Below are 19,033 nucleotides of genomic sequence, written 5' to 3'. Positions count from 1 at the left end.
GCATATTTTAACTTTTTTTTTTCATCATACTGACAGCTCGGAGGGAGCAGTGTTACTCTTCAGCCTGGTAATTCAGGGTGATATGTTTTTGAAATTTTGCCAAAGTGTTCTCTATGATACAGTACACGACAAATGAATGGTTCAGTGGTCAAAGTAACCATTAGCTCTCCTCAGTCATAAATACCTAAAGTGATAAGCTCTTGAAATGAACCTAGTTTATTATACAGGGTATTGGAAATATTTTTGGCATTGTCCCTGAACGGTTTTCCTCTTTCCCTGTCAGTCTCTGATAATCCCAGGAAAAAGCCCAACCAGGAAAAAGTCTGGCCCTTTCAGCTCCCGGCGAAGCAGTGCCATCGGCATTGAAAACATTCAAGAAGTCCAGGAGAAGAGGTTGGAGAAGATTCCTGTGATCATTTACATAGCATATACCTGTAGACCATCTTCTACATAAAATAACTTTTTTTTCTTCTATTTTTAACTTGTAGCAGTAGAGATAACTCCCCAAACACTCAGAAGACACCTGACAGTGGCCACGCCTCTCAAGATCCCAAATCTGACAATTCATCCAATCAGAGCTCTCCTGAGGTGCTCACAACTACCAAGAACAGGTATATATAATAAACAGGCTCCTACCATATCCCCTGGACACTCACTGAAAATTTTAAAAAGCATGTATTTGTGTAACTGCTGGGTAATCCTCCCTTAGGTTAACATGTAGTATCACTATACATAAGATAAAATCAGGTTGGAGTTGTTAACCCAGGGTGTAGTTCTTATCTTGTTGGCAGGGCCGCATCCATCCCTGAGGCTCACGACCTTTCCCGCTCGTCCTCCAACGCCAGCAGCTTTGCTAGTGTGGTGGAGGAGAATGAGACAGAGGCAACAGAGGAATACGACACAGGCATGGTAAGCAGTGTATCATGTATATGTACTACATGTAGAAACACAAATTATAAATTGTATTTAAGCTATCACATTTTTGTTTTTTCACTATAATCTACATAATCTGGTTTTCTTGGTCACCTTGCCATATTCTCCAGGAGAGTCTGTCATCTGCTGGAACACCACACAAGCGAGACTCCTTCCCCTACAACACTTGGCTGGAGGACAACAACAGTAACACTACTACCACCAGTCGTGGGAGCTCCCCAGGTGAGAGAGACAGAGAGCTTGGTGAACAAGGTCCAGCTTATTAAAAGTTTAAAGGGAAGGGTTAAAGTGAAGAAAGCCCGTGGTTCAGCAATGCATAATTAATGCATTCAATTCATGACTTATTGTAATAAGAAGCTAATAAATAATCATGTAGCTTTGTGATTGTAATGAGGATATTAACATATAATAAAAAATAATATTTTTACAAGTGTAATATATAATGAGAAATTGATATGCAGCTGTCTTTTCAGAATATTAATTAGCAAGTATAGTGTTTCATGTAACCTCTTTAACGTGTAATAAAGTTGACTTTCTATTTCTTCTGCAAAACAAGTAAAAGCTTTCTTTTTTTCTAAACATAAATGATTCATGTTGTATCATTTAATATTTATATAACTGTCTATATCAGGTATGAGTCTTTTCACACATTGCTAACCTATCCTTCAGGGCCTGGTAAACCTGATCGAGCAAAGGGGATGAAACTGGAACGATCACACAATCAGCAGTCCTCATCAGTGAGTCAATCAGCCAGCTCTAAACTAAGATCTCGTGCTTTCATTTGTGTTCATTGCACTTTTTTCTTTTAATTTGCAGTCACAACAAATGTATACTCTTCTGTAAGACTGACCAATTCCTATAGACCAATACAGTCTGTGCTTTACTGTTCTGCAGTGCTGCACTAATTTCTGTGACTTGTTACTGATACCGTTCTCTTTATTTTCACTGCTCCATGTGCAGAACTGTTAGCTCAACTCACCTGGTAGTGTCCTGGATCTCCATCTTCAGGTTGGAATTCCTCTCTGCACACTTATGGCTTTAATCCACAGGTTTACTATGCACAGATGGTTCCGAAACACAGTATCCACATGCACTAAACCAAAATGCTGCTTGTGAGCATTTGTTATACAACAGTCTTCTATCTTAGTTTTATACATAATCCTCGTCAACAGTACTGAGGAATAAACAAAAAGAAAGCAAATCTGTGTTATGGCGAAGCTAGATTTATTTTTAAATATCCCTAATTATATGAATACTACACATTCTTATACTTGTATTCAATTTTTGACCAGAATTTTCTTCTCTTCCAAAAGCATTCCCATAAGTCACAATCCTTCTGGGAGATGAGACAAGTGCAGGCATTTCGCCATGACCAGTGATGAGAAGGAAAATGAGAAAGAAGATGAAAAAAAGAGAAAAAACCTGGCCAGTCCGCTGCTCGGTGAGGTCAGAGTTCAGCATATCTAGAGAAACCTGGAGGACACTGGAGTGGATGATGCACAGAGGGGCTCAGCTTTTGCACTGTGTTCTTTCCTTCCACTCTGTTCTTTGCCTCTTTTTTTAAAACCTGACCTTTGTTCCCAACTGCACAAATATAATTGTTTTATTTGTATGAGATATTACCTTGTCTGAGTTGTCTCGTTAAAGCCGAGGTGTGCTGGTTATACACGGTAAAGACAGTGCCATTGTACTCTCTGTTGAGACTGAGGGAAGGACTGTTGATGCAACAAGTGAACTGCCTGGATGGTTTTACCAAATCAACCACGATATTGGCTTAATGAAGATTTCCAGTGTACGTGTTATACAAAATATTTGACATCAGATTTGAGTATTTTGTCACAAAATATCCAATGTGATAAAAAGTTCTAACATTGCTGTTAAGGTGATTATTTTCCGGGTAAAATACAAGTGTAACTGCAGCAAATAACTGTGTTCTTTGCTCCAGTGCCCACTGTTACCTACCAAACTTAACATCATAGTTTGTGGTAAAGATAGCATTGTATTGTAAATACCTTGCAATGGCCTTATAATTTAAACAATTTCCCTGGCCTTCAGTTTTTTTACCTCACTTTTTTTCACTCACATGTTCTGCAGCCAATAACGGGAGAGCAGTATTAGATTAAATGTGAAACTAATACATTTAGAATAATTTTAAGCACACTAGTTTAAAAATTTGTGGCATAAATCTTTAAAATCTGCTAATGTATAAACATACTGTACCAATCAATGAGTGATTTAACTGATTTGTCTGTCTTAAATGTTGATATGGAGATCGCTCTCAACATTATGCTGTTTTTTTCTCTCTCTAATGTACTTTTTTATTTATTGATTTGGTTCCTTTTAAAGTCGTATTTATGCTGTACCTCTATGGTGACTACAAAGACTACAAACAGCCAGTCATATGCTTGTACTGTCTGTGTTGTTTTGGTGTGAACTATATTGTTGTCATCTGTAAAGCTCTGTCTATTTCAGGGGTTGGGATTTCATTGAGTGCAGTAAATTTGCAATGCAGATATATAATGAAACAGTGAACCTTTATTTGCTTTTAAAGCAAGACAAAAACTCTAAATACCACTACTGATTTTGTAAATAGATGTTAAGTTTGAGGACTGTATGTGTAATGTATAGGCAGATAATTCAAAATAGGATTGACCAATTACTGCCAAGTTAATTTTTTTGCATTTTTTATTTTGTTTTTCCATAACCTCAAATTTTAAATATTTTGAGAGGATTTTATAAATTAAGATAATTTCAGAGACTGTTCTGTTAAAGGGAAATCTCACAGTACATCCAGCTGATCATTTCAGTTGCCTTATGTTGCACACTGATGGTGTAAGCATAGCTAGTGAAGCAAACAAGTTATGGGCAGCAGGATTTACAGTGAAATTAATGTTTTGTCCTTGATGTTATTTTTGGTTTTTGTAAATAAATACCCTGAGAACTTTACCATCTATCGCATATTTCTTTCCTTGTGTTGCATTACAACATTCAGTGAAAGCTCATTACTTAGCTGTAGCATCTTTCCATCCTTTTCTTCTCACACAAATACTATTTTTCTCAATGCCTGATAGTAGAAATCATATGGAGAAATGCCTTCATACTGTAGGTGTTCCATTTCCCACAAACTTAATGAAAGCTGAGCGAGAAACCCCCATGAATAAATGATTCGATGTGGCTGCCCACAAGCTTTCAAAACTAGAGCGATCTAAAAGTGGAGAATTCCCTGGTTATGCAACTGTGCCACATGGAGGAAAGACACATATTCAGATTTAATGAGTCAAAGGGAAATAAAACTGAGCCTTAACCGAAACTAGTTTTCAAATTTCCCAACAATTGCAAGCCACATAAGAGCCGGCCACAGGAGTTTTAGAAATGTACATACTCGCAAGAGAAATAGGAAAATCCAAGTTTTGAACATGCTCAATGTTTCAGTTTTATATACTGGTAATTGCCTGAAGATTCAACACATTAGTAGTAGCATTAAAAAACGAATTAGTTAATTTATAAAAAAAACACGCTAACAAGTAAGGTTTACATTTTTTGCATAAACAATAGTAGTAACTTGCCTCTCTGTGAAGAGATACAAATTAACACACCTGAGAGATACACTGGATTTATCAGCCTACCGCACCATATGTATATGAATTTGAGCCCTTCTTGAACTAATCTTAAAAATAAATAAATACATATTAATATTAATACTACTCGTACCACTAATACTACTAATAAAATGATAAAAGCGATGAAACACTGTGGGGCATGACAATGCAAAGTGATAAAGAAATCCAGACCAACAGACATTTCTATCCCTGCTGAAAGAAACATTCACTCTGAATGTTATAGAAAAACTCTTCAAATATAAAGACCTTGAAATAGAAATTAAGAAAATGCCCGACAAGAAAATTACAAAAGTACCAGTGATGTTAAATTCTCTTTGTTTGGTCAAGGAAGGTATGAAAAAAAATCAACAAAATCCCTGGTAATATCAGGATAAAATACCTCCAGCTCCTCTTCTACTTTATCCATCGAGTGAACTATCGTGCTCTCATGGTCCTGGGTTTTAAGGGATATATTTGTAATACTACTGCTACTACTACCACTACTACTACTGATAATAACAACAACAACAACAACAACAACAATAATAATAATAATAATAATAATAATAATAATAATAATAATAATAATAATAAGAAGAAGAAGAAGAAGAAGAAGAAGAATGGACATTTTGTTTCAAAGCAAAGCCTTAAGGAATATATGTATGTGAATTTTTGCGTGTATTCTTATAATTGTTACTTTTTTCTTTTACCCCTGGCTTTTTGTGTTTATGTTTTGTTGTTTTATATACTTCATCTGTTCGTATGTTGTATACTCATTGTTTGTTAAATAAAGTTTAAAAAAAAAAAAAAGCCTTAAGGAATAAAAATCTACTCGGCGGAACCTTTCTCAGCACGGAGAAAGCGGAAGCGACTTAAATGTGTGTCGCACGGAGCGGAAGTAGTTAGTTGAAGTCACATTGAAGACGGAACCTCGGGTCATAGTAATACTAGGTAACCCAACTCTTTCTTGAATTAAACGAGGTTGTTATAAACATGCCACCAAGTAGTTAAAGGCAGAAAAATTCTATCCTTAACTTTTAATATTTGAGCGTTTTGGCGGCTTTCTCGTCCAAAGTGGAGCTGCTGGTTAACGCGCCTGTTTAGCCACGATGAGCCAGTTGGCAATTACATAATTCTTGAATTTCCTTCGGTCTCTGTTATTTCATTTATTTATTTACTTACTTACTATCTTACCGTTTGGACTTTTTATTTTCATTTTTAAATCACCCGCTGTTGGGCGCCTGATTTTCCGCTGATTTAAACCTGGAGGGAGGTTAGCATCCACTATTTCTGGGTTTTGATAACAGTCATTATATAAGCCTTTCACAGTGTCCCAGCACTTAGGGTAGAGATGGCTAAAGGCAGCTTTCACGCAGCTTTACTAGCCTAAACAATAATTACTGGAAACCTAATTTGCTACAGTGAAAACCAGTGAGTCCTACAGGTTAAGAACCTGAGAACAGCCAGTTCCCAGCTCAAGGGTCAAAATGTTTCACATTTTTGCAGTGAAATCCAATTCAAATTTTAACATCCGGTAACATATATTAAAAAGGTATTATTAATCTTTTTTTTTCTGCGTTATTTTATGCATGTGACGGCAAATAGTTATTTTACTGTATTTATGTGTGAGTGTAATGCCAGAGGAAAAGTAAATTTGTTTTGCTAGTTCCATGTATGAACTTAATAGATAAAGTGATTCTGAAGTGCTCTTACCTAATATTTCTATGGTTGAAGAACTAAAACAAATGTTTGATGTTGTTGTTGTTGTTTTGTTTTGTTTTTTATCTCTGGAACAAGTCACAAAATTAGTAAACAAGAAAAGGGCCAGAAAATAGTTGGCATTACTCTCAGCATTCTTTCATAAACATGTCTTAAATGAGCATAAATCAGCTATTCTGCATCTAGAATAATATAATATTCATCTGCAGCAATTTGAACAATAGTGGACCCCTTTATTTGTCTGTCATTTAGAATACACTCCCAACAAATTCATGGACCTATTTTCTATGAAATGTGATATTTTTTTCTGGTTTATCATAAATAAGTTTTAGACGGCTTGGTTGGACAAGACAGTATACATAAAGTTAAATGTTGTTGGGGTTTTTTTGTGGGGCTCTCAGGTGCCTCTTTCAGTCTTCATCAGCAGCGAGTTTTGCTGAAAACTCTGGAACCTAAAATCTCGGTCAGATGAACGTAGACTTCATTCAGCAACCCGCAATCTTTGCAGATTGCAAGAAACCGCCAAAAGGCTGAAATTACAAATTTTCACTAGGTGGCTGGCACATGGATAAGTGACCAGTAGTTGCACTGTTACCAGGGGGTCACAGTCTAGTCTCTAGACATGTGTGACTGGTGCTTTAGTGAACCCTGTTTTATAGACTAAATAGTAGGGCAGGGCGATATGGTCAAAAATATATATCACGATATATATTTGAAAATTTGCGATAACGTTATAACTGACGATATAATTTCTGCGAGACAAAATACAACTCCACAACTTTACTAGCGCAAAAAACCCTGATTCATTCATTTTACTTAAACAAGTAGCTATTTTTATATGCATTAAAGCTATATAAACATTTAACAGTGCAAATGCAAATTCCTTGCTGAAAGTTTAACCAAAAGGCATTTCCAGTAGAAATGGGCTGACATATCCTGAGCATAACCATGTATAATATCCACTGAAGATAAAAAGAGGCGCTTTGCAACATTATACTGCAGTGTGCCAAATAAAAAAGTCAAATATGTATTTCTCGGACCATAAGGTGCACGGGATTATAAGCCACATTAAGCTAAACAAAGCAGTCAGATAAATCAAACTTTATTCAACTCATTCTTCTTGCTTCTTCCACTTCTGTACCACTGATTCATTAATGCTGTATTCTATCACAGCTGCTCTATTCACATGTTGTTGCAGTATATTAATGACTAACCTTCTATTGTGGATGGATTATCTCAGTTGTTCTCCTGACTAAAGTTTGGTCCATTTACAGCATCCTGCCATGCGATTGCATTTGTCTCTAACCATCAGGAACCTTCACATTAACTTATCGAGTGGAAAAGTGTTAGCATTCATCCTCGATCACGTAGCACATCATTATATACCAGCTAGCCCAACTTCAGTAGCCCTACAAACATCACTGCTGTGTAGTTTTGTGTCTTCATTTATGTTGGAAGTGATTGCAGAGCTGTACGTTTGAATTTTTTCAGAAATCTCTCAGTTAGAACATGCTATATCATGTTTAGGTGGAAGCTAGCGAGCTAACTTCTGGCTAACGCTGATCATTTTATTAAAGATGAAAGAATTTAGACAGTTTTTAACTCTCAGTGATGCCGCAGTGTTCGTTTGACTTTGGGACCTGAAGCAGACGGAGTTTTGGACCCAGTTTTAGATCACTCCGTAAGGCTCCTGACTACGGCAGCCGTAATGCTCCGGCAATCCATCAAGCAGTGCGCCTTCATAGCTTACCAAAGTCATACTAAAAGATTTTTTGATAGATTTCTGTGCGCCATGTACCACATAAAATCGGTTCGAGGTCATTAAGCACAATCAGAATTCATACATAAGGCAAACTGTTGATTTTTGATAAAATTAAAGGATTTTAAGTGTGCCTTATAGTGTGTAAAATACGTTATACAGAAGAAAAGAATATATCGCGATATCGTTACCGCGCATGCTTTAAATTATAGTATATATAGTCTGAAGTTACTGTTACATTACCAGTTTGATTGCTGTGACAGAGCAGAGTAAGACCATACTTTGTCCTTTTTTATTGCCACAGGACCAGGGACCAGTGAGCTCATTCCTGATGACCTTGTTTGGATAACCACTGACAATGTTTGCCTCAAAGATCATCCCTCGTCTCAGCCTATTACGCAAAGCAACTTGTGAGTAAGAACAAATAGCCAAATATCTGCCTGCCTACATTCAATACTATGTTTTCTATTTCATTAAAATCAGACTTTTTTTCTTCCCCTTAATGACAAGGTGCACTTCAAGCCCATGGAGAAACTTTGAATGGATGTCTACAACCAGCTGCTTCTGCTTACTGCTCTTCACGTCATCAGAAACTGAGAAACTACTCAACAGCGGCAGACAACAGGTCTCCACCGCAATGGGTCCAGCTTGAGCCGGAGCTGGACGAGGCTCTCATACCACGTAAACTGTCAGTAAGTCCCCTGGAGAGCTGGCTCTCACTACGCTACTCCCTCCCTCCGCTGCTGGAGTCCACTCAGCCACAGGAGGATGTAGAGCTGCTGGAAGAGAAGGTGTTGCCGCCTATCTCCGTCCCCGTTTTGGAAGACGGGGAGGGCACAGTAACACCACTCAGATGTAAGAATGTTCTAGAGATACGGCGGCGGAAGATGAACCGGCATAAATACAAGAAGCTGCAAAAACGGACTAAGTTCTTGAGAAAGAGGGTGCTGGAGGGCCGAGGAAAGAAGAAGCAGGTGGGACTTTTCTTTCACATCTATCAGACCATTTCTTTTTTTCCAACTATGATGTCTTGAAGTTTGATAATGAAACGGTAATGATAAAAAAATGCAATCATTGTTTTATTCCTTCCAATTCATCATTGTGTGTCTGATGTGCACTAGCTACAGTTTTCCAAAGCTAGATGAATATAAAACAGCCAGCTTTGTGTCTTTATCATATACAGAAACGCTTTGAGGAGGATCTGAAGAAGATTTGGATGCGAGCTGGACTGAAGAAGGCTCCGGAGGGATGGAGCACACCTAAGATCTTCATTAAACAGCATGGAAACAGAAGGAACTGAAAAATTCTGATTAAAGTCTGCGTCCCAACGTTTACCCTGGATGACTCTCCACACTTCACACTGTTCTAACAATCAACCTGCCGCGTGTGCTTTTCACTTTAATTAAAGCATATTTGAGTGATGAGCTAAATAATGGTGTAGATAGTTTAATAAAGAACTCCCTCTGTGAAGCTCAAGGTGTGATGTGTCTGAATTTCTATTTTTGTTTTTTTCACCTCCAGGCTGACTTTCACAGTGTCAGCTACTTCAGCTACTGTTCTTTTTCTTGTTGTACTGTAGATGGCAGTATTGTGCAAATAATGCTAACTGAAGTTTTTGCTGCAAATAACTCACAAAGGAAGAAAGTGGTGTGGAAGTTTCCAACAAAAAAAAAAATGTGGGACACGTGGAACAAAATAAAATGCCAACGTAACCACATACATTGCAGCTATCACTTAATATTTAATTTAAAAGCTGCAAATCATCTGTTTCATTATAAGATGATTTTCTAGCAGCTGTCAGTCGCATTAAAAGAATTATGGGATTGTTAGAAAGTGTTTAGTTTAACGGAGATTTGTGTTTTGGGGTGCATTTATCCGAAATGCTGTTAAGATACCAGTGTTCTATAACAAAATGCAATTGTGCACTTTAGTGCGGATATTTGTGAAGTGTTTAGCACTATTGCAGTGTTGGATTTCATTGGCTAGCGGAGGGTGGGACTTGTGTAGACTCAGTCTGCATGAACACAACAAAGTCCTGCTGCTGCTGGGTGAACTTCAGGCGCTCCTTTATCAGTTCTTGCACTCACCTCCTCTGACGGGCTTTTAACATCTGACAATTTTGATAAATAGTTCCTCCTCGACATGGCTCTCCTTCAGAGTAAGTGAAGTCCTCTTAAGTCGTCTCACTTTTAAAAGAAAAAAAAAGACGCTTGCTAAATTTTTCTTTGTGCCATAATTGCATCCAGGTCAGTCGGTAACAAAAGCAGACTCCTTTGCCAGGTTTGCTTTGCCTCAGCTCAACTTTTCTGATCCTTTTCATTATTCTTCGCTCACAGAGTCTCTGTAAGCTTTTATATGTAACTGTAAATATCTTGCATCTGTATTTTTCACTGCTTTTTGGGTTTTGTTTTTGCTGTACACGCATTTTGCAAACTCAGTTAACCGATGCAAGATTAATCTAATGTGTTTTCATGCTTTGTATTGATAACCAATGATCTTCATCATTTTAACCTTTTTTATGTTATTTTTACATTTAAAGCCCCTTGTAGGTATGAACATCTAATCTCAAACTACGGCCCTGTACACTTTCTAACTTTTTTGTTCAATGTGATCTATTCAATAAAATAGATCAAATGCAATCAGACTGGCCCCGGCATGTTGATACAGTAGACAGGCCATAGTTTGTGACTCTGGGATTTTTTATGGCTTCAACCCAATGTGTTTCCAGTTAACTGCGGTCTGTGTGGAGGAGTCAGCACAATCCAGCAGCCAGTCATTATATGTGTCAGTAATGAGTGTTTCACCACGAGTGGGTCTTTTGGAGTCCGGACGGCGTGGAGGAGAGGGAGCAGGAGGGGGATCCAACCATCATAAACACAGTTTATGATGGTTGGATCCAAGTTAATGAACGGCCACAAAACAACAGGCAATGGAAAAGATTCGAAGTGCTGTTTTGACTCAAACAAGTTTGTAAACATGTAGCTACTCATTCATGGCAGAAAATGACAAGGTCACGATAAGGTAGCATATTTATGCTCTGGAAAATCCTAGCAGGCAATCCCCTGAAATTTTGAGCTCAATTTGTCCTCCATAAGGTTAGAGAAGATGCCCACACACTGAGATGTTGCTGATGTTGCTTTGGCAGCTATGCCATTTGGGCGCCATCAGATCATCTGAACATGATAAATGACCTCAAAATTACAGACGTCACCCAATTATTCCACGTGAAGATGACACTCATGTAAATCTGCAGAAAGCAATCCATACACAAATAATCCAGCATGTTTGCAGTGGTTTAGAATGTAATTACTGAATGTAATCAATGCTAACACGCTGTTTCCACAGGACGGTCAATAAGCCCTCCAGGCCTCTGAATGTATCTTTGTATGTTTAGCCGAGTCTGCAGCTGCACAGATTTGTCTGATTTATTTTCAACCTGTGACGGGGCTGTGAGCAAGCTTCACACTTGAACAACATCGGTGAATCACAGACTTTATGCTGAGTAAATTCATTCTTTATGTTTAAATCATACCTAAAACGTTTTGCTATTTTACCTTCAGGTTGAGATTTTAATGAGTGATTCAACGTGTGTGAGTTTGGGGAGTTAAATGACAGCAGTGATTTTGCACTCTATTTGGCAAATGTCTGTTATTATCACTAGTAATTCAATAGCCCCTTGTTAAGTCTTACTGTTAAAACAGCCTCATGAGTCAACAGCCTGTGTGTGTCTGATGACAGACAATTAAAGGGGCTGAGACGCTTTGTTTTTACCATCTGCGGGAAAGTTTTTGCCCTACAGTAGAAAAGCCAGTAAAGTTTTCCAGGATGAGGTCTCCTCTCTGATGCCAGTGTGCGTGTTGAAGTCATTTTGTCCAGCTTGAAGTGTTATTGAGTTTACTGCATCGAAGAACAGTAGCAGAGGTATTCTCAAACCCTGCATTTAACCATGCATACAAAAAAAAACAATACAGTGCAATAATTGTTGCAAGTTTCCACTCATTACTTGCTCCTCTGGATAACATTCAGTAAATCTAAATACTTTACACAGTTTAAAAATGCTGCTAATGGTTACAGACTCAGTGGAACTCAAATGCAAGGCCTTTGACCAGAGCCAGTTCATACCAGTGTTATCTCACTAACACTGGCTCCCAGTATATTTAAAGTGTTATTCGTCACATTTTGAAAGTGCTTTGTGGTGTAATTTCTTGAGATATTTCTGACCTCTTAGTATAAGCATACCTTAAAATCCCCAGGCTGAGGTCTTGTAACTCTTCCTGAGGCCCAGTTTAAGACAAGAGGGGGCAGAGCTTCTACAGTTAGTGCCTCCGGCCTCTGAAATGACCTGCACAGAGGAAGTGAGTCATCTCATCTTAAAATGGAACCTAAAGTTCTCTTACTTTGATCTTTTTTATCACTGTGATTTTAAAAGCTGACGAGCTCGTGACGATTTATTGATTTGCCACCGTACTTGCATGAAACATTTCAAAGCTTGAAAGAAGATTCACTGCATTACTGAAATAAATCTCGTCTCTATAGTTTATAATAACAAGTACCGGTATGGTGAAAACAAACAGGTGTTTGGTCTTGTTCCGAGACTTTTGACACTTGGTAGTGTGACTGGAGTGCGCTGAATAACAGCCTGGTTCTTCATCCCCTCAGGATCACGGCCTTGCGACAAGCCAGCAGCAGCCGAGATGAATAGGGGCTCTGTATGCTTTGGCTGCATACATCTCTGCCCGCCTTTCAGTAAACAGACGGGAAAATAGCACTGTGGGAAAAATGCATTAGAAATAGCAAATGTGCTGTCGGAAAATCCCTAGAGCGAGAAAACACAAACAGCGAAATGTATTTCAAGAGTGTGTTATTGACATCTGGTGTGTTTGTCTACTTTAGTCTTCCTTTGCTGAACTTCTGTTTTAAAGCGTTACCTTTTCACCGTGTGCTTGTTTCTTCAGTTTCACTCTATCTCTTTTAAATTGTCCTCTCACTGAACCCACATCTGCTCAGACTCTGAAAGTATTCAGTGTTGGGTCAGTACGAGATCAAAGCTAAACTCTCCAGGCACTTCAACCAATTTGTGGGTGGAAGCGCTTGAAGTGTTTCTCAAGAATTAATCAGTGGAAATATGTGGAGACAAATCTATATAACGCAGCATCAGCAGGCTGTGTGAATTAAAATCATCAGTAGGATAAAACTCTAATCATCCTGGATTTTGTTTTTTTCAGTTCTTGCTGTGCTCTTCCTGCCGGGAGGTAAGAGACTTTTTTTTTTAGGCACAGCATATTATTTTGGATTATTTACATTTACATCTTTGCTGCACTGAATTTGTGACTACATGTGTTTATATGCTGTGTCAGCTTGGGGACAGAGCAGCAGCAGGCTTGGTGTAGTGGTGGAGGCGAAGAACATCACTCTTCCCGCGGGATCTAAGGCTATCCTGCCCTGTCACAGCCCCCGCATGGTGTGGATCCGGGACAGACTGAAGGACCGTCAGAGGGTGGTGCACTGGGACTTGGTCCGCAGCAGCCCGGAAAATTCTGTGGAACGAGTCTTGGACATGTCACCTGGGGCCAACCAGAGGGTCTACAACGCCTTCAACAAGGGCCGCGTTTTCATCCCAGACTCTGCTTTCAGTGATGGCAACTTCTCCCTTACTATCAACAGTGAGACTTTTTGTTCTTTTTTGCAGTAGCACTATGAACGTTGTTCGTGCTGAGTTATAATTTTAATATAATTGAGTTAATTTCATTTTAATTATTTTATTTTATTTTTTTCAGACGTGGCAGCAACTGACAAAGGAGTTTATACTTGTAATTTACACCATCACTACTGTCAGATTCACCAGTCTATTCAAATCCAGGTTGACGTCACTAAGTCAGGTGAGGCTATCTGATCTAAAATACTATATTTGTTTCTTGAATTGTGATGCAGATGTATTTAATTACACCTAAAAATTTATTACACCTGAATGTGTTTCCAGCCCGTAAAGAGAAGCGGTACTATGATGGAGAGAAGACTGTGTTTGTGGTTCTGTTGGGCAGCTCAGTGGTATTGCCTTGTGTGAACCGGCGCCCCCTGTGGCGAGAGGGTCTTCAGGAGGACCAGCAGCAGGTGGCCCACTGGGACTTCCAGCCTCCTGGAGTGCGTCCTGATAAGGCCGACCGACTGGTGGACCTGTACGCCTCCGGAGAGCGTAGGGATTACGGACCTCTCTTTGCCCAGAGCAAGATGGGCGTGGCAGAGGATGCTTTTACACTAGGAGACTTCTCACTGTTCATCTCCGACCTGAGGCCCGCTGATAAAGGCCTTTACTCCTGCCACCTGCACCATCACTACTGTGGTCTCCATGAGAGGCGCATCTTCAGACTAACTGTGGGACCTCCACTCCTGCCTGATTCCACTCCAGCACCCAGAATTTTCCAGAATGATGAACCAGATCCAAGTAAGTAACAAAAATCCTTAGAAATTTGTTTTCCCACAACATAGTCATGGTAAATGGTTTTTCCTGTATGGTTTTTTTGGCTGAACTGTGCACAGAGAAATAAGACCGCTCCTGGGTTTTTTTGTTATATTTATAGGCATAGTTGGTCAGTTAAATCAGTTCTTCCTCCTGCCAACTTTCTCCTCAGTCCTCCCTGTTTTTGTGTTTGAGCTGAAGAGGGAGGCGCCAAGGAATGCAGGAGCTAGTTGAGAACGAAAGAAAGAAATTCTTTCATATACTTGTTTATTTGGTTTTGCAGATTGGATAGAAGAAGATTTAGAGATATCTATTCGCATCTTTTGCTTAAAAAGCTGTCTACAGTTTTAAATCGAGTGTGATGGAAGTGCTCTCATTTTCCTCACAAACTGCTTCATTTAGAGCTTTTTTTTCTTTGTTTATCTGGACATATTTTAGCTAGACTGAGCAGAGGAATGGGTTTCAACATCCAGTACTTTTTGGAGTGGATGGTCACATCCTGTGTTTTTGGTTTTTTGTTCCTCATTTTTCCAGAAGTCTAAACCAGGCATCTAGACCTGTTATACTGCTTCTCGACTTTTGTTTAGTTTTTTTCCAGTCTCTCCTTCGTTTCTCTGGTAGAGGCATATTTATCAGCAGTTACAGGAAGTCTGGCCCATCTGTTCAACATCTGGGCCAGCTGCGACATGAAAGAGCAAAGTAAGGGGAGGGTATGAAAGTACGTGTTAGACTATAGATTCTCCTCCCCTTTAAAGAAATGACAGCCAATTTAAAATTTATGCTAGAAAGAAATGCATGTGTGATGCATTTTTTCCTGCCCACTTAGCTCTTATCTGCACCTCGCTGAGCTTGTTAGACAAAAAAAAAACAACTATTTCTATTCACCCACATTACATTACAAGCATCATGGGAACTTTTCACAGCTTTTCACTTTGTTGTCGTAGTTATTGATGACATGAAACAAAAATAAAAAGAAGTTATTCCTTGTAATCATGAGGGAAGCATTTTGTGAGCTGTCAACAGTTCAAGAGAAATATCAGCCTCTGAAAAGAAGATAATTCCTTTTATTTCATTGACTTGCAAATGATGTGTATCCCACCATTTGGGGAAAAAAAGCCATTAAAGCATACACACTGGTAATGGACCACTGCTACAGCATGGCTGGAGCTCTCCTCTCAGCAGTTGTGATGTAGAGACAATGACCTTGGGTATGTCTTTGCATTTTCATGCATATTAGGCACATTATGCAATGACAGCTTTACTTGCCATCAGTGTATACGTAGACCCCCTCAGAGGATGTTGGTAATTAAGTTAGAATAAATATTTTTTCTGTTGACTGGCTGGTTTTTAATGCATAACAACAGATAAACCATTGCATGTTTTCCTCATTAGTTCTTTGTTAGTTTAGACTGTTCTTTTGAGCTGCTAATGAAAGACTAGAGATTAAACAATTTCAGTATTTTCTGTGATTAAACTGCTTTTTAATTTATGACCAATTACTGGTGTATATTAGCAACACATCTATAAGCGTACTTTTTGCAGAAGTAGTCGTGATATAACACATTGTGGTTTGAAATAATAATTAGAGAAGATATAAACAGTTCTCTATTTGTTATGTTTTTGAAATTATGTTTAACTATGTAGAAGTATAAATGTGGTGCACTGAGACAGTTCAGGTCACTGTGAAACCCTTTGCTGCCTGCCATGTTTAGAGCGGCCTGCCAGATGGTAGACTTCACTGCTAAACTTTGCTGAAGGTGTCACAGATTTATTTTCCATACATGCTCAAACCAGGCTTCTGTGTTTGTTAGAAGAGTAATTTTAAAATGAAAAAGTAATTCAGACATGCAGACAGACCACATTACAGACTTTGTCTCCCTTCCCTCACACTTCTCCACTTTTCTGGTCAGCCTGTGTTTTTCTGGGGAGAAAAAAATAACAGCTGCATGACATCAGGTCTGGAAGTCATTACTGCCAAACAGCGTCTTGACATTTAACTCTCTGCTCTCCCTGTGTTTTGCTTTTGGAAACAAATGAAAAAGAGCCTCTGGAGGAATAAAAACCTCTACTTGTGTGGAACTACATTTCATTTTGATCCTTGTTTATTGCCATTAGTTTAATCCAATGCAGCAATACAATAAATTTCATTTAAAATATGAGCATGAACTCCCCAGGATACATTGCATTGTTTGATTTTAAGGTTTATTGAGTTCACTCAATATTTATCATGTGTAATATTCAGTAATTCTTGGAGAGTTAATTAGGTTATTGAAGAAGGAGTTTTATTTTATTCCTGTTCTTTTCTCAGGCGAAGGGGTCGAGCCTCCACGTGTGGTTAATGTCTTTATCCCCGAGCATCGAAGTTATTTCATGCAACATTTGGGCTACTTCCTGGCGACATTCTTACTGCTGGGGTTTATCGTCATTGCTCTTATTATGCTGACTCGACGGCGCAAAAAGAGAGGTATTTTTTATTATAACATTCCTGCTTGGTTTTTACTTGTATATTGCAACCTGATTGTGTTTCTTAGCATCATAAAAAGCATATTTATCAGAGTTACATTTTGTTATTATTGTGTGCGCTTGAGATTTTTTTTCTGTTTTTTACAGGGCTGGAGTATGAGCTGGGTCGATCCCAACGGTAATGCATTATCATGTGGTTAATGTTATGCTGCTTTAACTTTACAATAAATCTAACATTAACTTCTTCACAGGGGAACCGCAATCGCTGGAGGTGAAGTAGCTTTAGACTGCACAGAGCTGAATTGCTGTAACCAAGAGCCTTTGAATTCAGGTGCAGTAAACGTCACCCAAACCTATTAAATACGCACACTTCGCTTTCCATTCACAGCTCATTTTCTGTGTGTCTACTGTAATCGACAGAGTACAAAAACAACATAATGAAAGAGCGCGATATGGCTAAAGACTGCAATAAGGGTGAGCAAAACTGTGTATTTCAGTGAGTAAACACAACAATTAGCATCTTTTCAGCAGATTTTGGTGTTACGATTTCCCTTTCTCACCTCCTCGTGCAGAATTTGATGGGAAGATGTGGAAGTGAATGTGATATTTCTGAGACGCTGCTGGCAGGTCCAGGGCAAACACAGGAAGAAATACAGGACCGTGGAGAAAAAGGAGAAAAACAGGAAACCCAGGAGAGGACAGGAGGAATGCTCCCTCTGCTGTAACCCTAGCACACAAAGCTTTTTCAGTAAAGGACATCATCTTTCTTTTTTTTCTTTTTTCTTTTTTTTTCCCGATTTAAAAAAATTATATATATATATATATATATATATATATATATATATATATATATATATATATATATATATATATATATATACATACACATATATAGATTTCTTTTCCTTCTCACCAGCTGTTATAACCATATGGTTAAACTTATATTTGATCCTTTCTCTTTGCATTCAGTGTTTTGTTTATATTAAATACAAAGCATTTTCTTATATAATGTTTTTAAAATATGTTTTTTAACTAAATGCATGCTCTTTATTGAGGTATGTTTTATTATGTACTGCACATGCTTATGGAGCTGCAAGCTTACGGCTCTTTTTAATTGTTGAAATCTGGATATTTCCTTTTCTTTTTTTGCATAAATTCTGCTGTAGTGTAAATCACATAAATCATAATGTTTCATAATTCAATTTACTGTATGTTGTAGACATTTTCAAATGTTGTTTGGAAACGAGTATGACATTATTCAAGCTACACAAAAACAGATCTCAACAGTGGTGACAAAGGGACTACCCTGTTTTGTGGATTTTGCTTACAGAAAGGCAGTTTAAAATTCTCCTCCCCATAAGTTACCCAAACTGACATACTGTACAGTTACCTGGTTCACTGAAAATTTATCAGGTGAAAAGTAATGTTGTTACTTTTATGACAATGGACTATAGGCTCAGTCCGTGCAAACTCAGGAAAATTCTCGAACCATTCTTGTTTGCATCAAACAACAATAATGTACCCTGGTTTGTAAAACACTGAATTTTCGTGAATGAATCTGCTGGTTAGTGATACAAGAGCGCATCTGTTATCAACTGTGTGGCTGTACTTCAGTGAGGAAAAAGAGTGTCTACTATATCAGTAATGCTAAATTGTAAAATGTAGATTAACCTCTTTTTTTAAAACTATTTCTTGCATTTTTCTCTGGCTCACCTGCACACTTTAATGTTCCTCTCCTCTAATAAAGATTTCTTCTGCTCACAACAGTAAACACTACATTTGCTTCAAGTGGCTTCCTTAGAACGACCAAATCCCAAGAAACCACACGTGAGCCAATTAGTCAATTTGTCTTAGACCTTAAATTTTGACATGTCTAACTTAGAAATGTATGCACCCAAACTATGCACGTTACAAGTTCTGCTAACTTGAAAGACTCCTGTACTCTCCTTTTCTCTCACAATTGTTAGTTTTTCAGTAGGTGTGCATCCATCCCTCATTATTCCACATCTGTTCTTGTGAAATCAAAGTTAACAAGAGCTAATCAAAATATTGGGTATTTGTCTTGGTATATGAGATGGGGACCACAAGTGGGACACCTGGTCA

At 38.3% G+C, this 19,033-nt stretch overlaps 3 protein-coding genes across 15 annotated transcripts in view; all 3 read left to right on the top strand.

The window, feature by feature from the left end:
* The window catches only part of rap1gapa (RAP1 GTPase activating protein a), a 53,004-nt gene extending 49,125 nt beyond the window's left edge, over nt 1-3,879 (top strand). For all 13 annotated transcript variants that reach the window (XM_035909162.2, XM_087833350.1, XM_035909160.2 and 10 more), the window contains 7 exons: nt 284-393; nt 489-611; nt 774-909; nt 1,044-1,155; nt 1,603-1,670; nt 1,894-1,941; nt 2,247-3,879. In XM_035909162.2, coding sequence (XP_035765055.1) covers nt 284-393; nt 489-611; nt 774-909; nt 1,044-1,155; nt 1,603-1,670; nt 1,894-1,902 — 558 coding nt within the window. In that variant the 3' untranslated portion in view covers nt 1,903-1,941; nt 2,247-3,879. The remainder of the gene's footprint in view (nt 1-283; nt 394-488; nt 612-773; nt 910-1,043; nt 1,156-1,602; nt 1,671-1,893; nt 1,942-2,246) is intronic.
* A 1,520-nt stretch (nt 3,880-5,399) lies between these two features.
* On the top strand, nt 5,400-9,482 carry aurkaip1 (aurora kinase A interacting protein 1). The gene is made up of 4 exons (XM_006794177.3): nt 5,400-5,483; nt 8,315-8,420; nt 8,521-8,984; nt 9,194-9,482. Exons 2-4 carry the CDS (start codon nt 8,369-8,371, stop codon nt 9,308-9,310), a joined length of 633 nt encoding a protein of 210 aa, XP_006794240.2. The 5' UTR covers nt 5,400-5,483; nt 8,315-8,368; the 3' UTR covers nt 9,311-9,482.
* Nucleotides 9,483-10,149: 667 nt separating this feature from the next.
* Nucleotides 10,150-18,952, top strand: mxra8b (matrix-remodelling associated 8b). The gene is made up of 10 exons (XM_006794178.3): nt 10,150-10,168; nt 13,236-13,262; nt 13,368-13,673; nt 13,788-13,889; nt 13,991-14,452; nt 16,776-16,931; nt 17,078-17,108; nt 17,182-17,261; nt 17,351-17,404; nt 17,503-18,952. The coding sequence occupies exons 1-10, from the start codon at nt 10,153-10,155 to the stop codon at nt 17,526-17,528; spliced, it is 1,260 nt and encodes a 419-aa protein (XP_006794241.2). The 5' UTR covers nt 10,150-10,152; the 3' UTR covers nt 17,529-18,952.
* Nucleotides 18,953-19,033: the final 81 nt, after the last annotated feature.

This window comes from Neolamprologus brichardi, chromosome 20 (genome assembly GCF_056152115.1).
Source record: "Neolamprologus brichardi isolate AB-2024 chromosome 20, ASM5615211v1, whole genome shotgun sequence".
Taxonomy (NCBI): Eukaryota; Metazoa; Chordata; class Actinopteri; order Cichliformes; family Cichlidae; genus Neolamprologus; species Neolamprologus brichardi.
The sequence above is the reverse complement of the archived record's forward strand: the minus strand, read 5'-3'. Positions and strand labels throughout refer to the sequence as shown.

Bases quoted from the DNA above. Each gene is read 5' to 3' on its own strand.
- aurkaip1 (XM_006794177.3), top strand. From the start codon at position 8,369: ATGTTTGCCTCAAAGATCATCCCTCGTCTCAGCCTATTACGCAAAGCA. The intron at 8,421-8,520 runs GTGAGTAAGAAC...CTTAATGACAAG, and splicing joins CCTATTACGCAAAGCAACTT to GTGCACTTCAAGCCCATGGA. The intron at 8,985-9,193 runs GTGGGACTTTTC...TATCATATACAG, and splicing joins GCCGAGGAAAGAAGAAGCAG to AAACGCTTTGAGGAGGATCT.
- mxra8b (XM_006794178.3), top strand. The intron at 13,263-13,367 runs GTAAGAGACTTT...ATGCTGTGTCAG, and splicing joins TGTGCTCTTCCTGCCGGGAG to CTTGGGGACAGAGCAGCAGC. The intron at 16,932-17,077 runs GTATTTTTTATT...TGTTTTTTACAG, and splicing joins TCGACGGCGCAAAAAGAGAG to GGCTGGAGTATGAGCTGGGT.